Below are 24320 nucleotides of genomic sequence, written 5' to 3'. Positions count from 1 at the left end.
AGGATTTTTCTATAAAGATTGGACTACATCAGGGATCATCTCTGAGTCCTTATTTGTTCAACTTGATCTTAAATGTTTTGACGGAACATATTCAAAGGAAAATTCTGAAATGTATGCTCTTCGCGGATGATATAGTTCTTATAGCAGATACAAGAGAAGAGGTTAATTGCAAACTTGAGTTATGAAGGAGGACATTGGAGTCGAAAGGTTTTCATCTGAGTAGAAGTAAGACGGAATATTTATATTGTAAATTTGATAAAGGATTATTCGACAATAATTTGAAAATGAAATTGGGAGATCAAATTATACCTCAAGTGGAAAAATTTAGATATTTGAGAGCCATTATTCAAAATGATGGCAAAATCAGTGGAGATATTTCACATAGAATTCAAGCTGGGTCGTTTAATTGGAGAAAAGCTAAAGGAGTTATTTGCGACCGTAAGGTGCCTAATACACTTAAAGGAAAGTTTTATCGCACTGCTATCAGACCGGCAATGTTATATAGTCGTGAATGCTGGGCTCTAACGGAACAGCAAGAGCATAAAGTTGGAGTAGCAGAGATGAGAATGTTACAATAGATGTGCGGACATATACGTAAAGATAAAATTCGAAATGAGCATGTACGCGAAAAAGTAAGGGTGGCACCTATTAAGGAAAAAATGGTAGAAAATCGATTGAGATGGTTTGGGGATGTACAAAGAAGACCAAGGGAGGCACCAGTGAGAAGAGTAGAACATATAACTTTGAGTTCGATTAAGAGAGGTAGAGGAAGGCCTAAGAGAACACTTTTGGAAGTTATTGAACGCGATCTGTTAATTAATAATATTCCTAAAAGCTTGATAAATGATAGAGCAATAATATTCCTAAAAGCTTGATAAATGATAGAGCACAATGGCATCTTGCAATCCATGTAGCCGACCCCACCTAGTGGGATAAAGGCTTGTTGTTGTTGTTGTTGTATTATTTTATTATTTCTAGGGCTCTATATATAGTATTCAGTTTTAGCATTTGAATAAGAATTATGTAGTTTTCTCTCCCTCCTCCCTTCTTTCTTCTCTCTCTTCCTCTTTCCTCTTTTCTGTTTCACCTAGAAATTTGGTATTAGAGCTGAGTTCCACCTCCCTTCCCCTCTCCTCAGTTTTGGCATTTGGTATTAGAGCTGAGTTCCAACTCCCTTCCCCTCTCAGTTTTGGCATTTGGTATTAGAGCTGAGTTGCACCTCCCTTCCTTGTGTTGCTTTTCTAGTTGAGATCCATAAAATAACCCAAATCTTCCCAAAGTTGCAAATCATCTCGCAAGGCCATTGGGTTAAATATTATTATTTATCGGCTTCCTTAAGTCACGCTAGTAAGGCCCAATTGACCCTTTATTCATCTATTGTGACTTCTAGCATTTGTTTGAGGTTTAATCCGAATATTTTATTTATTTTGAGCATTTTCATTGTCTATTTTATAGTCTCAATTTTATTTAGCTAAAAAAATAAAAAATAAAAAAGAGCCAAAAAAAAAGGAAAAAAAGTTACATATTTGCACATTTTATTTTTTTTTCAATTTTTTCTTCATTTATTTAATTTATAATTTTATTATTCTTTATTGATTTACGCCTACTCCGCATTCTAGGATCACACATTTGGCCTTGCATTTGGGCCAACTTTTACCCTAAGTTAGTTGGAGTTTGTTATGGTTTTCTTGAAAGGTTTATAAACTCTCTGAAATCACAGTAAAGAATTCACTCAAGTTGTTACTTATTTAATAAGTGTGATTCTTGAGGAGTTTTTAAGTTCCTTTAGGATTGGACTTGTTAAATAGGGTCTTTACCTTTTTGATAAGGACAACTTGGGAACCTTTATCCTTTGACATAGAACCACCCTAGACTTGCACTTTAATTTACTCTTACTCTTGCATGACCATTCATGACCTTAACAACAATCAATCCTAAGAGTTATACAGTTTTCTCTTCCTCCTCCCTTCTCTCTTCTCTCTCTTCCCCTCTCCTCTTTCTTGTTTCACATCAATAGGATTTTGGGATGGCTTACATATAATTTTTTTTCCTTAAATTATAATTTGGATTAAAGTGCATTTTTGCTTTGAAAGCATTGTCAAAGAACCTATAAACACCCTAAAGAAAAATGTGGAACAATGAAACATAATCTTTTAAGACCAATGCAATTTTGCCCTTTTCCAACGGCTGACATTACATCATCATTTGGTCAAAAAAAGTTTCCTTACCTGCACAAATTGTTGACTTAACATTTATCGTTAAAAAACATAATATTTCACTAATTTCGAAAGATTGTGCTCTACATTGCTCCAAAAGTTTTTGGAGTGCCTATAGCTCTTTCAAGAACACTTTTGAACCAAAAATACACTATAGCCCTTTTTATTTCTTATAAAATTCACTTTATTTTTGCACTATAGCCCTCTTTCATCTCACAAAAAGTTCCTGTCAACAAAAACACATTTTATGCTAATTACTTTATTCATATAATATTTATATATTTTATAATGAAAAGACACTTTAAATACACACACAATACATATACATAATATTGAGAAAATACAATTGTTGGTCCCTACACTTTTAGCATGTTTTAGTATTGGTTTCTGATGTGACCGTAGGATTTGCCCGAACCTATAAGCAGAGGTTAAAAGCAAAACAGGAGGCAGCAATGAAAACAAGCAGCTGACCAATACTCTTATCCTAAGGGTCCAGATTTTATGGAATACATTGTGATTTGTGTAGGGTGGTTGTAGCTTCAGCTTAGATTACAGAGTCACCTTTTTGCTTACTAATATTTTGTTAATGTTTGTTGTGGCACTCAAACCATGTTTTGAAGTCCGATAGTAGTGAGGGAGAGTGCTGGTCTCTCAAACACCAGCGAAGGACCTTATTTGTGTTGCTGAATTCTGTTTCTTTTCTTTGTAACTGGTTTTAGTATCAGGGAATAGGGTTTTGGCTAGAATCAGTGATTTCCCCTTTTGTAACACTAATTCAGTTACAAAGATTATCAATAGCAAAACCTCACAATTTCCCTTTATTCAATTAATTATTGAATTTAAATTCTGCGAAGTGTTGATTGATAGAGCAGGCTCTATCAGCCCCAATACTCTTTTTTTAAATATGACTATAAGGGTTTAACAGTGGCTAACATATACATAAACTATGTTACTTATAATGTTGACTTGTTAAAATTATGGTGAGTTGTGTAAAAAAGAGTAGAAAGAAAAAACAAGCAGGACATTAAATTATAATCTTTGAACGCACAGTGGATGAAGCTCCAGAAGAAAGAAGACACAACAACTAAGGTAGACAAGTAGAAAGACAGGCGGCTATTTTGCTTATATAATGTCCAACTAATCATAATTTTACCAACTCAGTAACAAAATTAGCAGTTATATATACATAAGCAAATTTAAATTTGTCAATGATGATAAGGACTAATGTGGCAAACAAATGAATGTAGAGGACTTAAGAGCAACAACAAAAAAAAGTACAATGACTAATAACAAATATGCTAAAAGAATAGGGACTTATAGCTGCATTTTCTTTATATTATTTCATGCTTATTTTTATTTAAAAAACAATTTACCTTATTCGCACTGCTTACTCCAACTTCCTTTACATTGTCAAAATACTATGATAATTCTTTTTTTACTTTTAATAAATGTTAAGAAAATGTAAATGGGCTTATGGCCAGCCCATTTAATACACACATGGGCTTTAAGACTTGGGCCCAAAATCCCTTTTTTCCATTCAGGAGTTGGTTTACAAAGCCCAATGCATACAATAATGCAGGATAAACAGGCTAGCCATACGGGTATTCCTAACCCTAGTCTCTAGCCAACATTTTTCAATTTTATTTAACTTTAGATTCCACATTTCTAAAATAGTATAGCACTTCTGAGTTACCTTTTTTGAATATTGTCCGAAGATGAAATACAGTCCTGCCGAACACACATATTGATGATTTCATCAACCTCCTGTCTTGATAATTCATTTATGTCTCGAATCTGGAAAACCGTATGCATGATGTTGGTTGCACATCAACATAAAATGACACAAATGGTAGAACAGGACTGCAAGAAATAACAAAAGCAGATTTCTCTCAAATTGCACCTTATTCAGTAGCAAGGATTTCTCTTCAGCAGCTCTTTCTAGACTAGTTGTAACAGAAGTAAGCAGAGAATTGAGTTCACTCAACGAGGGTTGATGCATTTCAACATAAGTGGGGTAACTGGAGGGGGACTCCAAAGACTGTGGCAAAGGACATCACAAAATAAATTAAGCAATCTGCATAAAAAGAAACCAATTGGGCCTAAAAAACTGCTTCCCATTTAATTCATATATGCTTTACCTGCAATCTCAAGGATTTCTTTGTGACCAGAAAATATAAATAAGAGCTAAGGCTGAAGCATAAGCGAAACTTTTGTAGCTCTGAATTCCTCTGTTTCTGATTATTCATCAAGCAATGCGATCAATCAAAGATTAGAAATCAAATTTGCCAAAATCATCCAATAACTAATTTTAATTAAGAACTAAACTGCAAATACACCTCAGGTGATAATACTACTGCTGATCGAGCAAAAGTAGACACCTCCTCATGAGAGAAAACTGTGTGCATCAAACTAAAAAGACCTTGAACAAAACCATAACCATTACTCTCTTCATATGGCCAAACCTACAAAAATTAAAGTAGGGTTCGGGTTGTGATTAGCACACAATCAATATGAAAGCCAAAACAAATTCCAGTTTAATGCGCAGGGGAGATGACAACTTAATAGGTGAAAATAGCGAGGCAATCAAATTCAATGTACTTCACCATTATGATGACAAAAATCATTTACAATCTAAACAATAGAAGATATAGTTTTTCACAAAATAAAATAGCATTCAATACTTGTGGCATGGAAGCAAACCAAATTATATCCACCTGAAACTGTTCTAAAAATTCAACAAATTGAATGAACATGTACCTTGCTAAGTATTCCGACAAGAAGATTGATCTGCTCCAGTTTTAATTCATCTACTTCAGCAATATCTACACGGAGAAGTTGATCAAAGAGTGATTGATGCCCTTTGACAAAATCAATAACTTCACGGACAAACTTATTCTTCACCTACATCAGAGAAAATAGACACAAGACCATTTTTTTCATCAATGCACCAGTAATTATCATTTTTTCTCTCATGGAATGGCGGTAAAAAATAAAAAATAAAAAAAAACTATCCATGCTTTAATTTCAAAATCCCCCACCAGCACTTGGAATCAATTTGAGATTGTGAATCAACTTAATCAATGTAACCAACATTTATATAAGACTTGAATAACCTTATCACAAATGAGCCAAAAAGGATATCAGAGCCAGGCCAAAGAGATTCAAAACATTAACTATTTGTTAAGGAAAAGTATTAATCCATTTACAAAGATTGAATTATTCCTGCTTCTGTAGCCAGAAACGAACAATAGCTGTAGAGCCAATAACATAAAAACTCATGGTCATCACTGTCCTAAACACGCAACTAAATGTAGAAGTGAAGAGTAATTAAGAGAACGACCATAATCCTGACAAGGAATGATGATTCACTTCATGGAAGTGGCCAAAACTCAGCCAATTGAAAAACTGGGAAATGATTATGATGGCCAACCTCCAAAAAGTTTGACGCATCCACCAACGAAGTTAATGAAAAGACTAATCTCAAAACTAGAGTGACAATCATTTGTTTCCTGTCAATATCCACAGGCATATCTCTTTGAAGTCTTGTCTCAACCCGTCTAAACCCTCCCTGTAGATACTTCAACGTCAGTAAAAGTTAGCTGAGAAATGAAAAGAAGTGATACTAACAAGTAAATACCTGTAAGGTGATTGCCCTGCCAAAGGCAAGATGATCCAAAATGCCCATGGAAAATAATACCTGGGCCCCAGATTTACCATAGTTGTAGCTGATCCTTAATAGTAGGGCAAGCTCAGCCTCAAAAGTACAAGCTCGTTGCAATGAGTCTATCGAATGCCCACCATCCTTGAACAAGAAACAATTTGATAGAATAACATCAATAAAAAGGGAAAGTTACAAGAACACGAACATCAAGAATACTTAAGACACTTGCTTTTCATGCATCCATGATTTGTCAAGTCATCATGAATTTCACAATTCAAACCTTGAGGGAGAAAGAATAATCTCACATAAACCAAAACAGGAATTAGTCTAGTTGTGCGCATACAATGTACTGTTAGGTCCCCTTCCATCAACCAAGCATTTGAGGAACAAAGGGCCCCATGCTATTAAGGGGTAATACATAATGATTTACTCCCATGCTTATCAAACACCTCATTACGAGTTCATCGAACTACACGTGTAAATCAGGAAATACAGTATTCTATCAGATCATAGTACAGTTGCGAATGTGTGGAATTTCAATTGGATAGATCATAGATTTGGAATATAAGTAGCTTATGGCCTGTTTATTTCATAGGTGAGAATCGAATGGAATGATGATCACCTTTAATCTCTTTGGCATGATACCAAGAATGCTATAAATAAATTTATCTTTTATACAAGATTAAATGGATATAAAATTGAAAAGACCAAAATACCCCTAGTTCCTTGCCCCTCCTTCAACCTTCTCTTCCAGTATTCCAGATATCAAAAAAAGTGAAAAGAAAAATCAACAAGATCACATAGAGCCAGAATAAAATCAAACTAAACCTAGATCAAAAATTTCCAATCATCCAGACTAGGAAAACTGAGAAATTAAGGGAAGAAGGGAAACTTCCAATGCCCCAGCACAAAACCAAAACAATGAAGCGAAGACATGGAGAAGTGAAGCTCATTCCATATCTTTGATGCCTCAACAAATCTGGCTTGTGAAGGGGAAGAATTAGGCAATGGTGTGAACCTAAGAAGCTGCAGAGAATGATAAAATCTTGTGATGATGATCTTTGGTACAAATCTATAGTGGAGGTCACTGAAGCACCACAAATGTTGATGAAGATTAGAGGAGCAAATGAGGTCAACAAAGGGTGGAGGTGGAGATAAGGTCAATGTCATGTGGGAGGAAAAGAAGAGGCAGGATATTACTTTTACAGGATTGGCTCTTCCCATGAGAAAAAGGAATTTGACTAAAAATTGCCAACCAAACAATCCAAGTGTGGGAAACGAATGAATCATGATTCTGTTATGTTATCACAATTCTAACAATAGTTAGTTATTTTCTGTTTGGAGGATATAGCCATTAGTTAGTTGGCTTATAGCTGCTGAGTATTACTCCTACATATATCCTATGATTCAATTGTAAACACTATGTTAGATCAATAATAGCTTGCGCACTATTCAGTACTTCTCTCTCTTCGTTTCTCCTACTTTCTCACAACCTCTTTTACCTCCTCTGTTCTTCTCTTCAATCTTCCCTATTCATTCCTATTTCCTCTATCATATAGAATTATAAATTTGTATCAGTAGTACCTAGAGCCAGGCATTCCTTGGCCTTTTCTTCATGTTCCATGGTATAAGGTGAAAACTCAAACCCTAAAACAAGAAGAAATGGACGAGAATTGCAATAGAATTTGTGCTTCTATTGCCATGAAAAATTTTCTAACTCCATTTCATTGAGGTTCAAGAAATTGGAGAGGAAGAAATCTCAATTGAAGAATCTGAAAGAGATGACAATATTGAACCCTTGATCTCACTACATGTTACAGGAGGAGTTGAAGGTACTCCATCAATGAGAGTAGTTAGTCATTGTGGCAAGAAACAAATGCAAATTTTGATTGACAATAGGAGTACTCATGATTTTCAGGATCTGGAACTTGCAAGAAAATTGGGATGGCAGCCCAATAGCACGTGTGATTCAAGGGTTGAAGCTGCTGGAGGCAAAAAATTAATGGTTCATGGAGTTTGGAAGAATTTCAAATGGCGTATGCAAGGTTTAGAATTTAATTTTGACTTTACAATTCTCGAATTGCATGGCCATGATATGGTTGGGGGGCTGAATTGGTTGACAAGCATGAAAAAGGCTTTTTGGAATTACAAAACCTTCACCATGTTCTTTTGGTATGTGGGTAATTCGTGTAATCTTCAAGCTAATACCCCCAAATCAATTGGTAATGGTCCAATCCAAGCATCTGGAAATTCATGATTCACAAGAGGAGCAAGTTTACTTGCTATGACTCATCACAAATCAACAAGAAAAGCTACAATGCTTCTCGGTTCAGGCACCAGAAATTATTCTAGCAGAGATTTCTAGCACTTTGGATGATTTTGCAGACCTTTTTGAAGTACGGTAAGGGTTGCCACCCTTTACAGAAGGTCATAACCAACCCATTACCATGCAAGAGGGTACCAACCCAATTAATTTAAAGCCCTATAGGTACCCAGCAGCACAGAAGGATGTTATGGAGAAATTGGTGGGTGGTTTGCTACAAACAGGGGTGATACAAGAAAGTTCTTCCCCCTTTTCAGCTCCTATAGTTTTGGTGAAAAAGAAAGATGACACTTGGAGGATGTGCATTGACTGTAGGGAGTTGAACAGAAATCAGTACCCTGTTCAATTAGTGGAAGATTTGTTTGATGAATTAAGTGGTGCTAGATGGTTCACGAAGTTAGACTTGAGGGCTGGGTACCACATTAAATTAGAATGGTGTCTGATGATGTTCATGAGGCTGTTTTTAAGACCCATAGTGGACACTATAAGTGGTTGGTTATGCCTTTTGGCTTAACCAACACACCTACAACATTTCAAGGAGATATGAACAGCATTTTTAGAACTTGTTTGAGAAGGTTTTGTTTTAGTTTTATTTAATGTATTCTGATTTATAAAGCTAATGTTGCCGAACATGTGCAGCAGTTGAAGCAAGTGTTCTCAATCTTGAGGAAAAATCAGTATTTTGTTAGAAAGAGCAAGTGCTCCTTCACTGCCACTGAAGTTCAGTGTTCAGGCACCCCATTGGGGAAGGAGAAGTCAGAACCAACCCCAAGAAAATTCAAGCAGTTGCTGATTGGCCAGAACCAAGAACTATCAAACAATTAAAGGCATTTTTGGGCTTGGCTTAATATTATAGGCACTTTATCAAAAGGTATGGGACCTAAACCAAGCCATTAACCCTTCTCAAGAAAGATGGCTTTGAATAGTCCACTGCAGCTTCTGAATCTTTAAGTAAACTGAAGAAAGTCTTAATTTCAACACCAGTCCTCACACTTACTTACCAGACAATTCAAAGGAATTTGGTGATAAAGGCTAATGCGCGTGGAGTACGTTTGGGAGCTGTTCTAATGGAAGAGGGTCAGCAAATTGCTTATTTTAGCAAAAGGTTGGCCGAAAGGCATCAAAAGCTCCCATTTACAGAAAGAATTGATGGTGATGGTGCTGGCTGTGCCTCATTGGCACCAATATGTTGCAAGTTTGTAATAGTGACAGGGATAGAATAGGATAGGAGGGTAGGTAGGAGGGAAGAGAGACAGAGAAAGGAGTAGAGAGAAGAACAGGGAAAGAGGGATAATTAGAGAGACTGGAAATCCTGAATAGTACGTTTTATTGATCCAAAGATAGATTACAAGTCATATGACTTAATATTTATAGGCTCCAATACTTATCCAATCCCCAACTGCTATATCCTAACTAACTGCTATTTGAATTAAACATATACAATTAACAAATAAAACTATAACTAATATGTCATAATTATAAAACTATAACAATAGCCCCCCTCAAAAAGATCCTCGCCCTCAAGGATATGCGATGGCAAATTGAGGAAATTTTTGCTGGAATTGATGTAAAGCCATCCAAGATGCTTCTTCATCCAGCAACTGCTTCAACTTGATCAACATTTCACTAATGATCCTTCCTCTTTTTCGACCAACTCTCTTCTATAGAACACGTTTAGGTTCTAAAGCTGGTGGTACCTCAGGCCAATCAAGGGGTAGATGCTGCTGCTTTACTTTAAAATCAGGACACAGCTTAAGTAGGGACATATGGAAGGTTGGATGTATTCTAGATTCAGGTGGCAATTCTAACTTGTAGGCCACTGTGCCAATTCGCTCAATGACCTTGTAGGGACCAAAATACCTAGGAGCCAATTTTTGAGTACTTCTAGCAGCTGCAGAAATTTGTCTACAAGGCTGCAACTAAAGAAAAACCCACTGACCAACAGCAAACTCACGATCTGTCCTATGTGAATCAGCTTTCTGCTTCATCAAGTTGGCCGCTCAATTGAAATGATGCTTTAAAACAGCCATCACAACTTATCTAGTTGAAAACAACCTATCTAAAACATCTAAAACAGAACTGAGGCAAATAAGGGCAGTAAATACAGGCTTTTTGACCACACAATAGTTCATGCGGAGTTGCTTTATTAGCTGTATGAAATGTGGTGTTGTACCACCATTCAGCCTATGAAATCCACTTGCTCCAATCCTTTGGTTGCTCCCAACACATACACCTTAAATAAGTCTCCAAACATCTATTTAAAACTTTTGATTGTCCATCTATTTGAGAGCAATAGGCTGTAAAAAGCTGTTGTTTGACTCCAAAAATCTGCAGAAATTCCTTCCAAAAACAACTCACAAAGATTGGGTCACAATCACTTATTATTTAGATTCACCACTCATAGGGCATCAGGAGGGGTAGCTTGAAGTTTGCACATTTTTCCTTCAAGCCAAAGAAAACATACTGATTCATAATCCCAAAAAGCATTTTTTATACTTTTGAGCTGTTTAAGCCCTAGTACTAAATCATAAGTATGTAGTTCAACAATTCTAACTCCGCCTATGTTTATAGCTGGTCCCAAGCCCGGGTAAAGGAGGAGGGTTGTGTTAGACCATCAACAGCCAATGTAAAAATTTGTTGAATCTATCATGAACATGGACAATAGACGTTATAATGTTAATGCTAGGTCGTTGCCCGCAAGTAACGCGCTGCATGGTTCGAGTACAGTGATAAGTGAGTTAGAGCCGCTGCATCGGCGCCCGGATGTAGTGTTAAATGAGCAAGGGCTACCGCGTCATTCTGGACGCGCGCGACTAAAGAAGTTAGTCCATAAGAGCAAAATTAGATTTGGTACTTGGAATGTTGGGACATTAAATTGTAAATCTGTAGAAGTTGTAGGGGTTATGATTCAAAGGAAAATAAATATCCTTTGCTTGCAAGAAACAAAATGGCATGGAGAAGAAGCTAAGGATATTCAAGGTTTCAAACTTTGGTATACAGGAAAAGTAAGTGCACGCAATGGAGTAGGCATCATTATAGATAAGGAGTGGAAGAAGAACGTTGTAGAAGTTAGCAGAATTGGAGAAAGAATTATTTCTTTAAAAATGATAATTGGACGTGAGACTGTTAATATTGTTAGCGCTTATGCGCCGCAAGTCGGGACAGAAACCAGTCTTAAGGAATTATTTTGGGAGGATCTGAAGGGGTTGATTCGACACATACCACAGAGTGAAAAGATTTTTATTGGAGGAGACTTTAATGGGCATGTCGGGAGAGAAGCTGGTCGGTATGCAAGGGTGCATGGTGGTTTTGGTTTTGGAGAGCTAAACAATGAAGGACAAACTCTTCTTGATTTCTCATTGGCGTATGATTTTAAGATTGCCAACACTTATTTCAAGAAGAGAGATGAGCATCTCATCACTTACAAAAGTGGAGCCTAAGGTCACAGATTGATTTTCTTTTGGTTAGGAACACAGATAGAAAACTTTGTAAAAATTGTAAGGTGATCCTCGGAGATGCTGTAACGACACAACATAGGGTCCTAGTCCTTGATGTGTGTATTATGAGTAAAACCCAAAAACGTCGACAAGTAGTAACACCAAGGATTAAGTGGTGGTAATTAAAAGGTGAGAAGCAAGATATTTTCAAGCGAAATCTTTTTGGATAAAGGAATTTGAGATTCTCAGGGAAGTGCTAACATCATATGGGAGGATATGGCTAAAAAGATACGGGAGGTTGCAAAAGTAGTTTTGGGAGAATCGAAAGGTTCTGGTCCGAGAGATAAGGAGTCTTGATGGTGGAATAATAGTGTACAGGACAAAATCAAGTATAAGAAGAACTGTTTTAAAGCCATACATTTGTGTAACAATGAGGAAAATTGGGAGAAGTATCGTATGGCTAAAAAGGAAACTAAGAGAGCTGTGGGTGAAGCTCGTTCTAAAGCTTTTGAAGAATTTTATAAGAACCTTGAGACGAAGGAAGGAGAGCAAAATATTTATAAGATTGCCAAAAGTAGGGAAAGAAAATCAAGAGATCTAGAACAGGTAAGGTGTATTAAGGATGAAGAGGGAAAATTTTAGTTACAGATGATGAAATTAAAAATAGATGGGAGACTTATTTTTCTAAACTTTTCAATGATGGAGAGGATTCATCTAGTAACTTGAAGGATTTAGTAACTGGTGAAGGAGAACAAAATTTGTCATTCTATCGAATAATACGTGATAAGGAGGTAAAGGAAGCTCTTAAGAAAATGGCAAATGGTAGAGCCAACGGACCTGATTGTATATCTATCGAACGTGGAAATGTTTAGGTGAAGAAGGGGTGAGATGGTTAACTAAGTTATTTAATGTGATTTTATGGTCCAAGAAAATGCCTGATGAGTGGAGGAGAAGTACATTAATTCCTATTTATAAAAATAAAGGAGATATTCAGAATTGTACTAACTATAGAGGGATTAAACTCATGAGCCACACAATGAAATTATGGGAGAAAGTAATTGAGCACAGGTTGAGATTGGAGACAAGTATTTCTGAGAATCAATTTGGTTTTATGCCAGGTAGATCAACTACAGAGGCGATTTATCTACTAAGGGGATTAATGGAAAAGTATCGTTGTAAAGATAAAGATCTACACATGGTTTTTATTGATTTAGAAAAAGCTTATGACCGTATACCAAGAGAAATGCTTTGGAAAGCGTTGGAAAAAAAGGGAGTACGGATTGCTTATATTAAAGCCATACAAGATATGTATGAGGGGGTAAAAACTAGTATAAGAACGCCTAGTGGTCAAACAAAGGATTTTCCTATAAAGATTGGACTACATCAGGGATCATCTCTGAGTCCTTATTTGTTCAACTTGATTTTAAATGTTTTGACGGAACATATTCAAGAGGAAATCCCGAAATGTATGCTCTTCGCGGATGATATAGTTCTTATAGCAGATACAAGAGAAAAGGTTAATTGCAAACTTGAGTTATAGAGGAGGACATTGGAGTCGAAAGGTTTTCGTCTGAGTAGAAGTAAGACGGAATATTTATATTGTAAATTTGGTAAAGAACTATTCAAAAATAATTTGGAAGTGAAATTGGGAGATCAAATTATACCTCAAGTGGAAAAGTTTAGATATTTGGGAGCCATTATTCAAAATGATGGCGAAATCAGTGGAGATATTTCACATAGAATTCAAGCTGGGTGGTTTAATTGGAGAAAAGCTAAAGGAGTTATTTGTGACCGTAAGGTGCCTAATAAACTTAAAGGAAAGTTTTATCGCACTGCTATCAGACCGGCAATGTTATATTGTAGCAAATGCTAGGCTCTAACGGGACAGCAACAGCATAAAGTTGGAGTAGCAGAGATGAGAATGTTACGATAGATGTGCGGACATACACGTAAAGATAAAATTCGAAATGAGCACATACGCGCAAAAGTGAGGGTGGCACCTATTGAGGAAAAAATGGTAGAAAATCGGTTGAGATGGTTTGGGCATGTACAAAGAAGACCAAGGGAGGCACCAGTGAGAAGAGTGGAACATATAACTTTGAGTCCGATTAAGAGAGGTAGAGGAAGGCCTAAGAGAACACTCTTGGAAGTTGTTGAACGTGATCTCTTAATAATATTCCTAAAAGCTTGATAAATGATAGAGCACAATGACGTCTTGCAATCCATGTAGCCGACCCCACCTAGTAGGATAAAGGCTTGTTGTTGTTGTTGTTGTTATAGTTCAACAATTCTAAAATAAAAAGTAAATTCTAAGCCCTGCATTCTCCATTTGAAGCCCTTCCAAATGCCAAGAACCTTGAGCTTTCTTCCTCCAACAACTTCTGCCCAAGATTCATTTGACCCCATTAGGTCACCATCCGAGCTTCTTGGCCACATCATAGTCCAAGAAATCATGGGTGCTACCATTATCAATAAGAATCTGAATTTTTTTCTTGTCACAGTGGCCTGTGAGTCTCATAGAAGAAGCACCATCTACCCCATCAATAGCATGGAGAGATAAATGGCTTATCATCTCCTTCCTCAGTCTCATTGGCCTCTTCAATCCCATTATCCTCTTCTGGAATAGCTTGAACGTCAACAAAATGGAGTTGCAATTCCTGCCTTTGTGGACATTTATGATCTCAGGAGAATTTTTCATGATAATAGAAGCACAAATTTTTGCTTCTATGTTCAGCCTCTTTTGCCAAAAGGATTTTAGTGGAATCCCTGCTTGCTTTTTGAGTAAAAGAAGCATTTTTTTATGATAAAGATGCTGTCTTTTCTTTCACTTGGGACTGATGCATAATAATTAGACAAAAGGGAAGGAAAGAGAGGAAACAAGAGAGAAGGAGACTAGAGAGGAAGATAGAAACAGGGAACTCAAGTCTATTATTTCTAGAACTGATTACAGCGGTCTTTTTGGTGCCCTTTTATAGCCCATACCTGACACCCTTAAGTAACTATCCTAACAACCTATTAAGCCTTTAACTAATATTTATTTATTTATTACATAATAGGACCCACTACTTGTCAAGGCATTTTGTAAGGGGTCCACGTGTTTGATGAAAAGACTGTGTGGCTGAAGCTATGGGTACCATGTATCCACCATCTTTATTTTGTGTTTTCTTCTCATTTTGCCTCTTTATCATTATCTCCTGCATCCTAGCGAGTTTTCAAGCCTCCCTTAGGATGCAAGGTTTGAAAAGACGCACGGCCCCTTCAAAGTCATCTTGCAACCCAGAAAAATAGATGTCTACAAGGTATTCTTCAGATAATCAAAGCTTACATGAAATTATATCAAACATTCAAACTCATCATTATAATCAACCAACAATCCACGGTATTAAATCATATGTTTTGATTATTATAAAACCAAGAGAATAGATGTATATTATGTGTGCAGATGCATAAAGATTCATGGATGAGACAAAACCTTCAAAAGCATGAAGAACCAAGAGAAGAAGAAGATTTATAAATTTAAGTTATTTATTTCTCTTAAATTCAATGTGAAAACTATGAGAACTTAATCACATGTTATCAATCTTAAAATTAATGCATCATCTTAAACTTGTAAGTCTTATTTGTACACCTTAGGACTTGTCTTAATCAATTTAAACTTGGAAGTAATGTCATTTATGCTTAAATTAGATCGTAGAAGTTGAGTTTTTCAATGCATAATGTTTCACGCATGATTCAGAATGGTCCCACACTTGATTTGTCACTTTAAGTACAGTGACTAACATTTCACGCCTGAATCAGTAGTGGTCCACACAAGATTTGTCACCTTTGTTTGTCTTGCCTTAATGAAGTTTCTATGCTCCAATTCACGCAAGATACCCTTGTGTACGCATGCTTGAATTGTCACCTTGTGTTTCATTGCATTTTGTGTAGTGTCATTTCACACCTGCAAGGGAAAGTTTTCACACGTTTTGTCAATTGTCTCTTGAACATTTTTCTAGCCTAAGAGTGCTTAAGTCATTTCAAGCCTATTTCATATTGGACACTTGTGTAATTTGTCATTTATTGATCCAAGTCTTTTTAATTATGCAATCTACGTTTGAATACACATTAATTCCACACGTGATATGTCTAACAAAATGGCTTGGTTTTGTAACTAGCCATTTCACATGCGAGAGGAAGAGCAAGATTTGTCTTTCAGAATGATTTGAGTTTTGTAACCAACCATTTCACGCATGATAGTTAATTGGGCTCACGCATGTTTTGTCATCCAGATTGGCTTTGGCATTTTTCCAGCCAATTCACGTGTGAAAGCTTGAGGGTAACATGCCTGGTTTGTCACACATAATAGATTGCATCTTCTTATCTTACAAAATACACGTCAATCACCCTAATGTTTATGCTTGATTGTCATATATGCTTAACTGGCACTTGCCTAGCTCCATTTCACGCATGAATCTCATGGTTGCACGCAGGAAATGCCACCAACAGCTACATTACTGTTCCAACGGTTTGTCAACTGTCAAAACTATATATGTTATACAATTCAACTCTAGAACAACAATTATGATCTTTGAGTGAACTATTCATTATTTGAAAGCTTTCAATTTGTGCATTGAAGTCTTGCATTATTTATCGTTCTTCATAAATTTTGTGAAAAAAACTTTCATGAGTTCTCCAGCTTTCATTTGTACTCAATCTACTCTTTTTAGAGAGTTTATCTTTGAGAGATCTTTATTTTATAAACAAGTTAAAATCTTGAAAAGAGATTTTTCAAGTGATTTGTAACAACTTGCTGGTTGTAGCAAGGTTGGTTAAATGAATCAAGACTAGTCAAGTCTTGTGATTTGTATTGATATTACAAGCACCCACTTAAGCTTGTGAGTTGTGATTATAATTAAAAATCTCAAGAGTGATCTTCAGGATTAGACGTAAGTCTCATGTCAAATCTCTTAACTCATTGCATCCCCTCTCTTGGGTGCCAGCCACAACACATGATGCTTCAAGCGAACCAATTCGCTTATCGAGGTCTCATGTATAGGCCCAAAATGGTCATTCATTCCTTCCACATACTCTTCCCATCTTAGTCGCACACCATCCCACAACTTCTCGTGTGCCTAATGCCACTGAAAAGCTTTAGGATCAAGATGCATGCTATAAATTTTGATCTTAGATGCTTCTGGAGTTTCATCAAGTTCAAAGTAATACTCACTTCAAAAGCCAGCCAAGCACATCTTCCTGTGTGAACTTTGGGAGTTCCATTTTTTGTGAATTGGGTAGGTTTCCTATACTCTCATCATTCATACCCATCTTTTCGTCTGTGATCCTCATGGTCGTGATGTCAATCCTGGATCTGCTCGTTTCGATGGTTGTCTTCCCTTGTAGCTTCTCAGTCCTATACCAATAATTGGAGTTGCTAAGAGAGACCATCTACCAATTCTGTTAAAGCGTCAATCTTGCCATTGTTTTCTTAATTCTTGACCAAGCAATCTTCCATTCTTTGTCTTCTTTGCTTGATTTGATTTCAAGTTTTGATAACGTACCGTGATTGATGATGAAGGAGAGAGGCCGAGGAGCATCCGCTCTAATACCACTGTTGCAAGTTTGTAATACTGACAGAGATAGGAGGGTAGGTAGGAGGGAAGAGAGACAGAGAAGGAAGGAATAGAGAGAAGAATAGGGAAAAAGGGACAGTTAGAGAGACCGGAAATCCTAAATATTACATTTTATTGATCCAAAGAGAGATTACAGGTCAAATGACTTTGTATTTATAGGCTTCAATACTCATCCACTCCCCAACAACTATATCTTAACTAACAACAATTTGAATTGGATATATACAATTAACAAATATAACTATAACTAATGTCATAATTATAAAATTATAACACAGTACTTGGAAAGACAGAAGTTTGCGTTGAAATCAAATTAGCAAAGCTTGAAAAACCAGGTGGGTCAGAAATTAAAAACATCTTTTCAGATGTTCATTGCCAAGCTTGCTGGATTCAATTATGACATTCAATATAAAACGGGGAACGAAAATTCAGTAGCTGAAGCTCTCTCATGGACCCTGTTATATCAGTTACAGCAAAAGTTCCCCCAGTTGGTGTTTAATGACCCATGAGAGCAAGGATCTTTTTGAGAGGGGGGTTGTTATGTTATCATAATTCTGACAATAGTTAGTTATGTTCTGTTTGGAGGATATTGCCGTTAGTTCGTTGGCTTATAGCTGTCTGGTATTGCTCCAATATATATCCTATGATTCAATTGTAAACTCTATGTCAGATCATTTCTATCTCCCTGTTTCTCCTAATTTCTCTCAACCTCTCTCAGTTCTTCTACCTTCTCTGTTCTTCTCTTCAATCTTCCTTATTCTTTCCGATTTCCTCTATCATACAGAATTATAAATATGTATCAGATTACTAAAGGCCCTCAAGACACAATCCAAACGGGCCCTTAGATCTACCAACTTCAACAACTTTAAACATGAGAAGTGAATAGAAATAAATTGGTTATAATCACCAGATTACTTAAATAACTTCAAGATAATGAAGAATCTGGTAACATCAAAACACATAAATAGGCAAAAAAAATAAAATAGCAGACAAATCAGACCCAGATGCAATGAATCAATCACAACTAGGACCAATAACACCAGTGTGTCTAATGTTAAGTTTCGAAAAGATGAAAGCAAATGAGGTTGGGAAGAAAAATGACCCTCGTGCCTTGACAAAAAAATGTAGCAAGGGGCAGAAAATTTTCATAATGATAACAAAGACATAAAAAATATTGCATAAGAAAAAAAAAAAAAACAGTTCACTGATATTCCTGTGAGTAAATTCCTTCCATTTCCATCCACCAAATCAAAATAGCAAAAAGAAGAATGAACTGTTTATGGTGGACTGATCAAAAACCTGATTAGAGAAATTGCTTATGCTCGTTAAGCAAGACCTTAAAAAACCCCTGCTCTGAAGCTGGTTCAAGAAATATCTGTCCTGATCTATGCAAATCAATGCATCCAAAACATAGACCGCTACTGTCTTCCCAGGTTCACTGCCAAGAGTAGCGTCTCTTATGACCTAAAATTTCAAATTATAAGGTGTAAACAGCAGAGTTTATATTATGATTATATAAACAAATTAAGTCATCAATTAAATTCGGTTATACAGAATCAACCATGTGAAACACCACAAATTTAACACAAAAAAGGCAAAACATTTGAAATGAACAGCACATGGAAGAAATCCAGCAAACAATATGGTAAAATACACAGGAAAAAAATAATCAAGAACTGAACATACAGTCATACACTAGCATAATAAAAGAATAGAAACATTTACAGAATGCTATATGATAAAAGGCTAGACATACACCCTATTCTCATACAGTTCTTGATCAAAGCAGAAATCAAATATCTCCAAAACATTATAACCAGTTCAATCATTTTGACTCAAGTTGAGACCCTTTTTTAACTCCTATAGCCACAAGTATATTTAGATTAGACTAAGATGCTCACCAAATCCATGATGCACTGAGCCTCTTTCCTTAAAGTTGAAAAATTTGCACGAGCTAGTTCCGCCTGTTCTTTGTCAATCTGGGGAAAAGGAACATATGCTGAGGAGTCAGTATATCACTATATTAACAGGGGGGAATCGTGTTCAAACGCAAGAAACTACACCTTTGGGAGGTCAAGGTATTCATTATCTTGTTCATTGAGCAGCAAGAATTGCAGAACTGTGGTCGGAACATCTGGGTCAACCACATTCTGACAATACTGAAAATAGCTCAGAAGGAACGCGTATTGACTGTAAAAAGCATGCAAAGGTAAGTTTTCTTACTAAGCTGAAAGTAAAAATGTGACCATCACTTGTGATTTAACTAGTAACATACCGTCTCCTTAAAGCTTCCGATGATTCAGGTCTAAGAATTGCCATGATAAGCTTAAACAATATGGTGAGACAAGCGCCATTGGATAATTGCTTTGCCACAATAAGATCAAGGCACATGATGCTATCAGAATTCAGGCTTCCAGGGAACAAAAACCTCTCATCTTGTAATTTAGCCATGCATGTTAATGCAACCTGACAAAATTTTATAAATGAATATAAAGAAAAAATTAGGAAGATTGCATATCTCATCTACAAATTTAGAAAACTAGCAGACAGAAAAAAATATTTACCTGGGATAATATAAATGCCATCTTCAATGAACAGTCCGGAGAAGCAGATGCAGTAAGAGAGGCATCAAGAACCCTGTCCATGAAATACAAGTTACAGAGAGCAAAACAACAATGAGAAGAACCACAACTACAAATTGTGGCATTTATTTTTATTTTGCTAATTGAAAATGAGTGACTCACTGAAATAGAACTTCAGAACGATCCTCAAGCATTGTCAATCTTCTAGAAGCAGATATCTGGAAAGTTGGTTAGCAGGAGCAGATAGCAGAAAGTTAGATAACATAGCCAATACAACAAAGATTAGTGTTAAAAGTTGGAACATTAAGGAAGTGGATGGTTACCCTCTCACTATCCTTTCGAAGTTACAATGTCATCATTACCAGGGGTGAAGACTTAGAAGGATATAATTTCCACTATTACCTTTATGCAAATGTTAAGCAAAGGAAGAAACATTAAAAGAAAAAAAATATTGTGGGGGAAAGAAAGTAAATGCTGAGAAGTTAGGGGTGGCAAAAGTAGGGATCTCAACCGAACAAAACCCATGCTACTGACACATTACTTTTCTTTTATATGACAAAAGTGGCTTGGATACTTCACCCACACCATCCCCGTACTAGTCCAAACAATGCTTCAGATACATGCCCACATCAGTCCACTCCTAAATAATCCATTGTTAAGATTGCTTTTATTAATATCCTTCGCACATCTCAACATGTGAATTCCCTTTGGACTTGAACCATTGAGGAAGAACAAGCCCAGCATAATTTGATAAAATTTATACCGCAAGAATGGGGAAAGCAAGAATCAACCAGTCAGTCAGTCACCCTCAGTCCTAAAGGCTCTAAATCAAAGATCACATCATGCCAAATGCTTCAGCAATTACAGGAATGCTCAGGATTGGTTTTCATGAACAAAATGAAAGGAAGGAAGCACACCTCAACAATCTGGGACCAGGCTGTTAACATATGGAGTTGTGCAGCTTGTTCCTCAAGATTCTTATTATATTTCCAACACCATCTCAGCAGCTGTTGAATTCTTTGTCTAGCATCCTTAATTTCAACTTCACTGCCAGTACTACTGAGTTGGGGATAAGCAGAATTGAATTTCTGGAACAAAAAAAAAATTAAATTAGATTTCTCAAGAATTTAGTAACACTAAGAAAGCATCATGCAATCCATGTAACCTACCCTACCTAGTGGAATAAGGCATGTTGTTGTTGTTTAGTAACACAAAGGAAAATGGACCAAGATATCATGTCCTATGAATACATATATGAAGAGTATATAACCACATAGAATACTGAAAAGAACCAACCTGCCAAAGTTTGTCATGAAATGAAGCCAAGTCAATTAGGCGGTCACCTCTCTCAGAATAGTAGTACACACCACCCTTCCGAGAATTTGCTGGATTCCCAAGTATGTCTTCTGCCTAAAATATGTGCAACCAGCAGCAAATACACAAAGCAGAAGAGTATGATGAAAATAGTCAACAAGAATCTTAGCTACAACATGTATTCCATACCAAGCAATGAGCCAATGCTAAACCTGAGAAGATACAAATAAAGAGGAGAAAACACACAAGCGATATGTAATGAAGCTTATGGACAAGCATCTCACCAACAGATCATACGTCGTACTAGGCACAATATTTGAAAGTTTCTTAGAGGTATCTGGGGATCTAAATTGGATGACTTCAAGTATTTCTAAGACCTGCACTTAGAATGAGAAATAACAAATAAAAATCAGAAAAGCAGGAAGAGCAGCAAGGCAGCTGTAGCTAGGTAATAAAAAAGAAATACAAGTTAATTCAAATAACAAACGATACTATATGCATATAATGTGAGATCGAATTAATTAGAAATTAATTATTATTATTATTATTTACTCCTGATTTATAGGGATGTGATTGGCCAAGATTGTGGGGGTGTAAATAAGGGATTTGATCTGATTTTATTTGACTTTATCCTTTCCTTGTATAGTCTATGCATGTACCATATATCACACAATATTGGAATAGAATGAATCATCTTCTGATCCACAAATACACATGTATCAAAGCTGGTCAAATCTGACCTAGAAAACTAAGAATTCAACGCGCAACGTGAAGAGAAGTCACAGCTGAGCAGTCTGAGAACATCTCCTATGGGTTCTAACACCGAAACTTCTCAATCGCCAACCCATGGCGAAGCTCCGCACAAGTTGAGCTCCACTATTAAAGGATCCCCTATTCTAATCGTGTCCGAAAAGTTCAATGGTAGAATTAACGTAACTGTGCCCAAGCGATAAAACTCGCAAATTGCAAGATGTAGCAAGTTGGGCTTTATCATCAGTGCCTCTATCAAATGCCAAGGCTATGTTAAAGTGGGAGATTGAGAACATGATAGTGGCTTCACAGCCATGTCTCCATAGGTTCGACACTCCTTTGTGTTCTTGTTGATGGTGAAAGATATCTGAGATGCTATTCAAGAGTCACATCCAAATGGTAAAGATGGTGCCAAAATATATGATCTAAAAACAAGGAGTTGGCATATCAAACAAGGTGATTGTGACCTTACTGAGTTCTAGTTGGAACTAGTCACAATGCGGCAAGAGATCAACCTCAACACAAAAAGGGAGTGGTCTTTCGCCTATGATGCCACAAGGTACAAAAAAAGTGCTAAGATTGTGTGAGTGTTTCAATTTGTGGCTGTTCTCTATCAATCACTAGATGATGCCTGTAGCAAAATCTTAGCTCACTCTCCATTGCCTTCAACACGTGATGCATTTGCTAAAGTTCACAAAGAAGCTTCTCATCAAAAGGTTATGCTTATTGACCGTATTCCAACATCTTCATTTGAATCCTCTGCTTTGGTAACCAAAAATCTTAATCATGGGTCGAAGGAGGCAAAAGGGAAGGTGTTATGTGATCACTATAAAAAGACTAGACACACAAAAGACAAGTGTTAGGATCCTCATGGGAAGCCTGTGGATTGGAAACCACGCAAAGGGAAGGGGCATGGGTGCCCTACTGAAAATCCCCCAAACAAATTTGGTACGATGCCCACCATCAAGAAAGACCAGTTAACTAAGCTTCTAAAGATGTGAAACACTCTACAATGATCAAGAGCATCATCTCAGACTCCACACACAGCTTTTGTGGCTAAGGTAATAGTAATTTTTCTTTGAATGTATCCTCCCACAAATGCTAGTGTATTGTTAATTCCGATGCCTTAGATCATATGATTGCGGACTCCACTTTATTCACATCATATTTTCCATGTAGTAGGCATGAGAAAATTGGTGTTGCTAATGGAACTTCTATTGCTGGAAAGGGAAGCATTAAAATTTCTGAATTTTTATGATTGGATTCAATAATTCATGTTCCATATCTAGCTTGTAATTTGTTGTCTACCAACAAATTGACTAAGCAAGCCCATTGTAGTGCTCACTTCTTTCCTACCAAGATCTCTCATCAAGGATGATGATTGGTAGTGCTAAGGAGTGTGACAAGCTCTACTACCTTAATGAATCAACCATGAGTAACCTCTAATCTCAAATTCAATGCAATTTTGTGTCAATCTCTAAGAATAATGATCTTTTGTTATGGCACAAAGGAATGGGTCATCCCAATATCCAGTATTTAAGTCATTTGTTTCCTCGATTTTCATCACATAAAATCTCTAGTTTTCATTGACACTCATGAACTGGCAAACACCATTGTTCTTCTTATCCACACTGTGATTACAAAGCATCTAAACCGTTTTCTATTATTTAAAGTATGTGTGGGCCAATTCACGTGTTCCAAAATGAATTCAAGCCAAATGGTTTGTTATCTTTAAAGATGATCATACCTATGGTATATTTAATCAAAGAGAAACCTAAAGTGACTTCTATATTCATTGAATTCTACACTATGATTCATAACCAATTCTACACCTCAATATAAATTCTTCAATTTAATAATGGCACAGAATACCTAAACAAAAACATGAGTGAGTTTTTGAAATCGAGGCATCATTCATGAAACATCCTATGCAAAAAGCCCTCAACAAAATGGATTGCCAAGCACAAAAATAGACACTTACTTGAAGTTGCATGCACTCTTATATTTACCACTCACATGCCAAAATTCTTTTGGGACAATGCCATTCTTACTACCACCTATGTTACCCCTCTTGAGTGCCTCCATGAAACACATTTACTAAAACATCTTGAAACAAATCTCCCATTGTGAATATTTAGGTGTTCGACCTTTGTTCATCTTAAATCAACGTCCAAACTTTAACTTAGGGCTGTCATATTGTGTTCATTGATTATTCTTCCTCTCAAAGGTTATAAATGCATTGATCCTTCCTCAAAGCGCCTCTTTGTTAGTTACGATGTTACTTTCCCTAAACATGAGTCATTCTATCCTACTCCTTCAATTCAAAGGGAGACTTGGAATGAATTTCAATTGTTCTTTGAGTATTCTCTTGTTCCCATTCTTTCATCTTCCCTTGAACTTGTGTTTGTCTCTTTAGTTTCGAAAA

At 36.4% G+C, this 24320-nt stretch overlaps 1 protein-coding gene across 1 annotated transcript in view; it reads right to left on the bottom strand.

Annotated features, from left to right (window-relative positions):
• LOC129308759 (nuclear pore complex protein NUP205-like) overlaps nt 1–24320 on the bottom strand; it is a gene marked incomplete at its 5' end in the record, with an annotated part of 76227 nt that overhangs the window by 9939 nt on the left and 41968 nt on the right. Inside the window, 16 exon segments of the mRNA XM_054950105.1 lie at nt 3910–4010; nt 4117–4254; nt 4355–4450; nt 4553–4678; nt 4974–5117; nt 5647–5784; nt 5854–6018; nt 18549–18713; nt 19151–19228; nt 19313–19439; nt 19525–19715; nt 19814–19886; nt 19994–20049; nt 20749–20919; nt 21128–21241; nt 21430–21522. Coding sequence (XP_054806080.1) covers nt 3910–4010; nt 4117–4254; nt 4355–4450; nt 4553–4678; nt 4974–5117; nt 5647–5784; nt 5854–6018; nt 18549–18713; nt 19151–19228; nt 19313–19439; nt 19525–19715; nt 19814–19886; nt 19994–20049; nt 20749–20919; nt 21128–21241; nt 21430–21522 — 1976 coding nt within the window.

The sequence above is a fragment of the Prosopis cineraria genome, unplaced genomic scaffold, assembly GCF_029017545.1.
Source record: "Prosopis cineraria cultivar Desert tree isolate PC_DT_omini unplaced genomic scaffold, ASM2901754v1 PC4, whole genome shotgun sequence".
Classification (NCBI taxonomy): Eukaryota; Viridiplantae; Streptophyta; class Magnoliopsida; order Fabales; family Fabaceae; genus Prosopis; species Prosopis cineraria.
The sequence above is the reverse complement of the archived record's forward strand: the minus strand, read 5'-3'. Positions and strand labels throughout refer to the sequence as shown.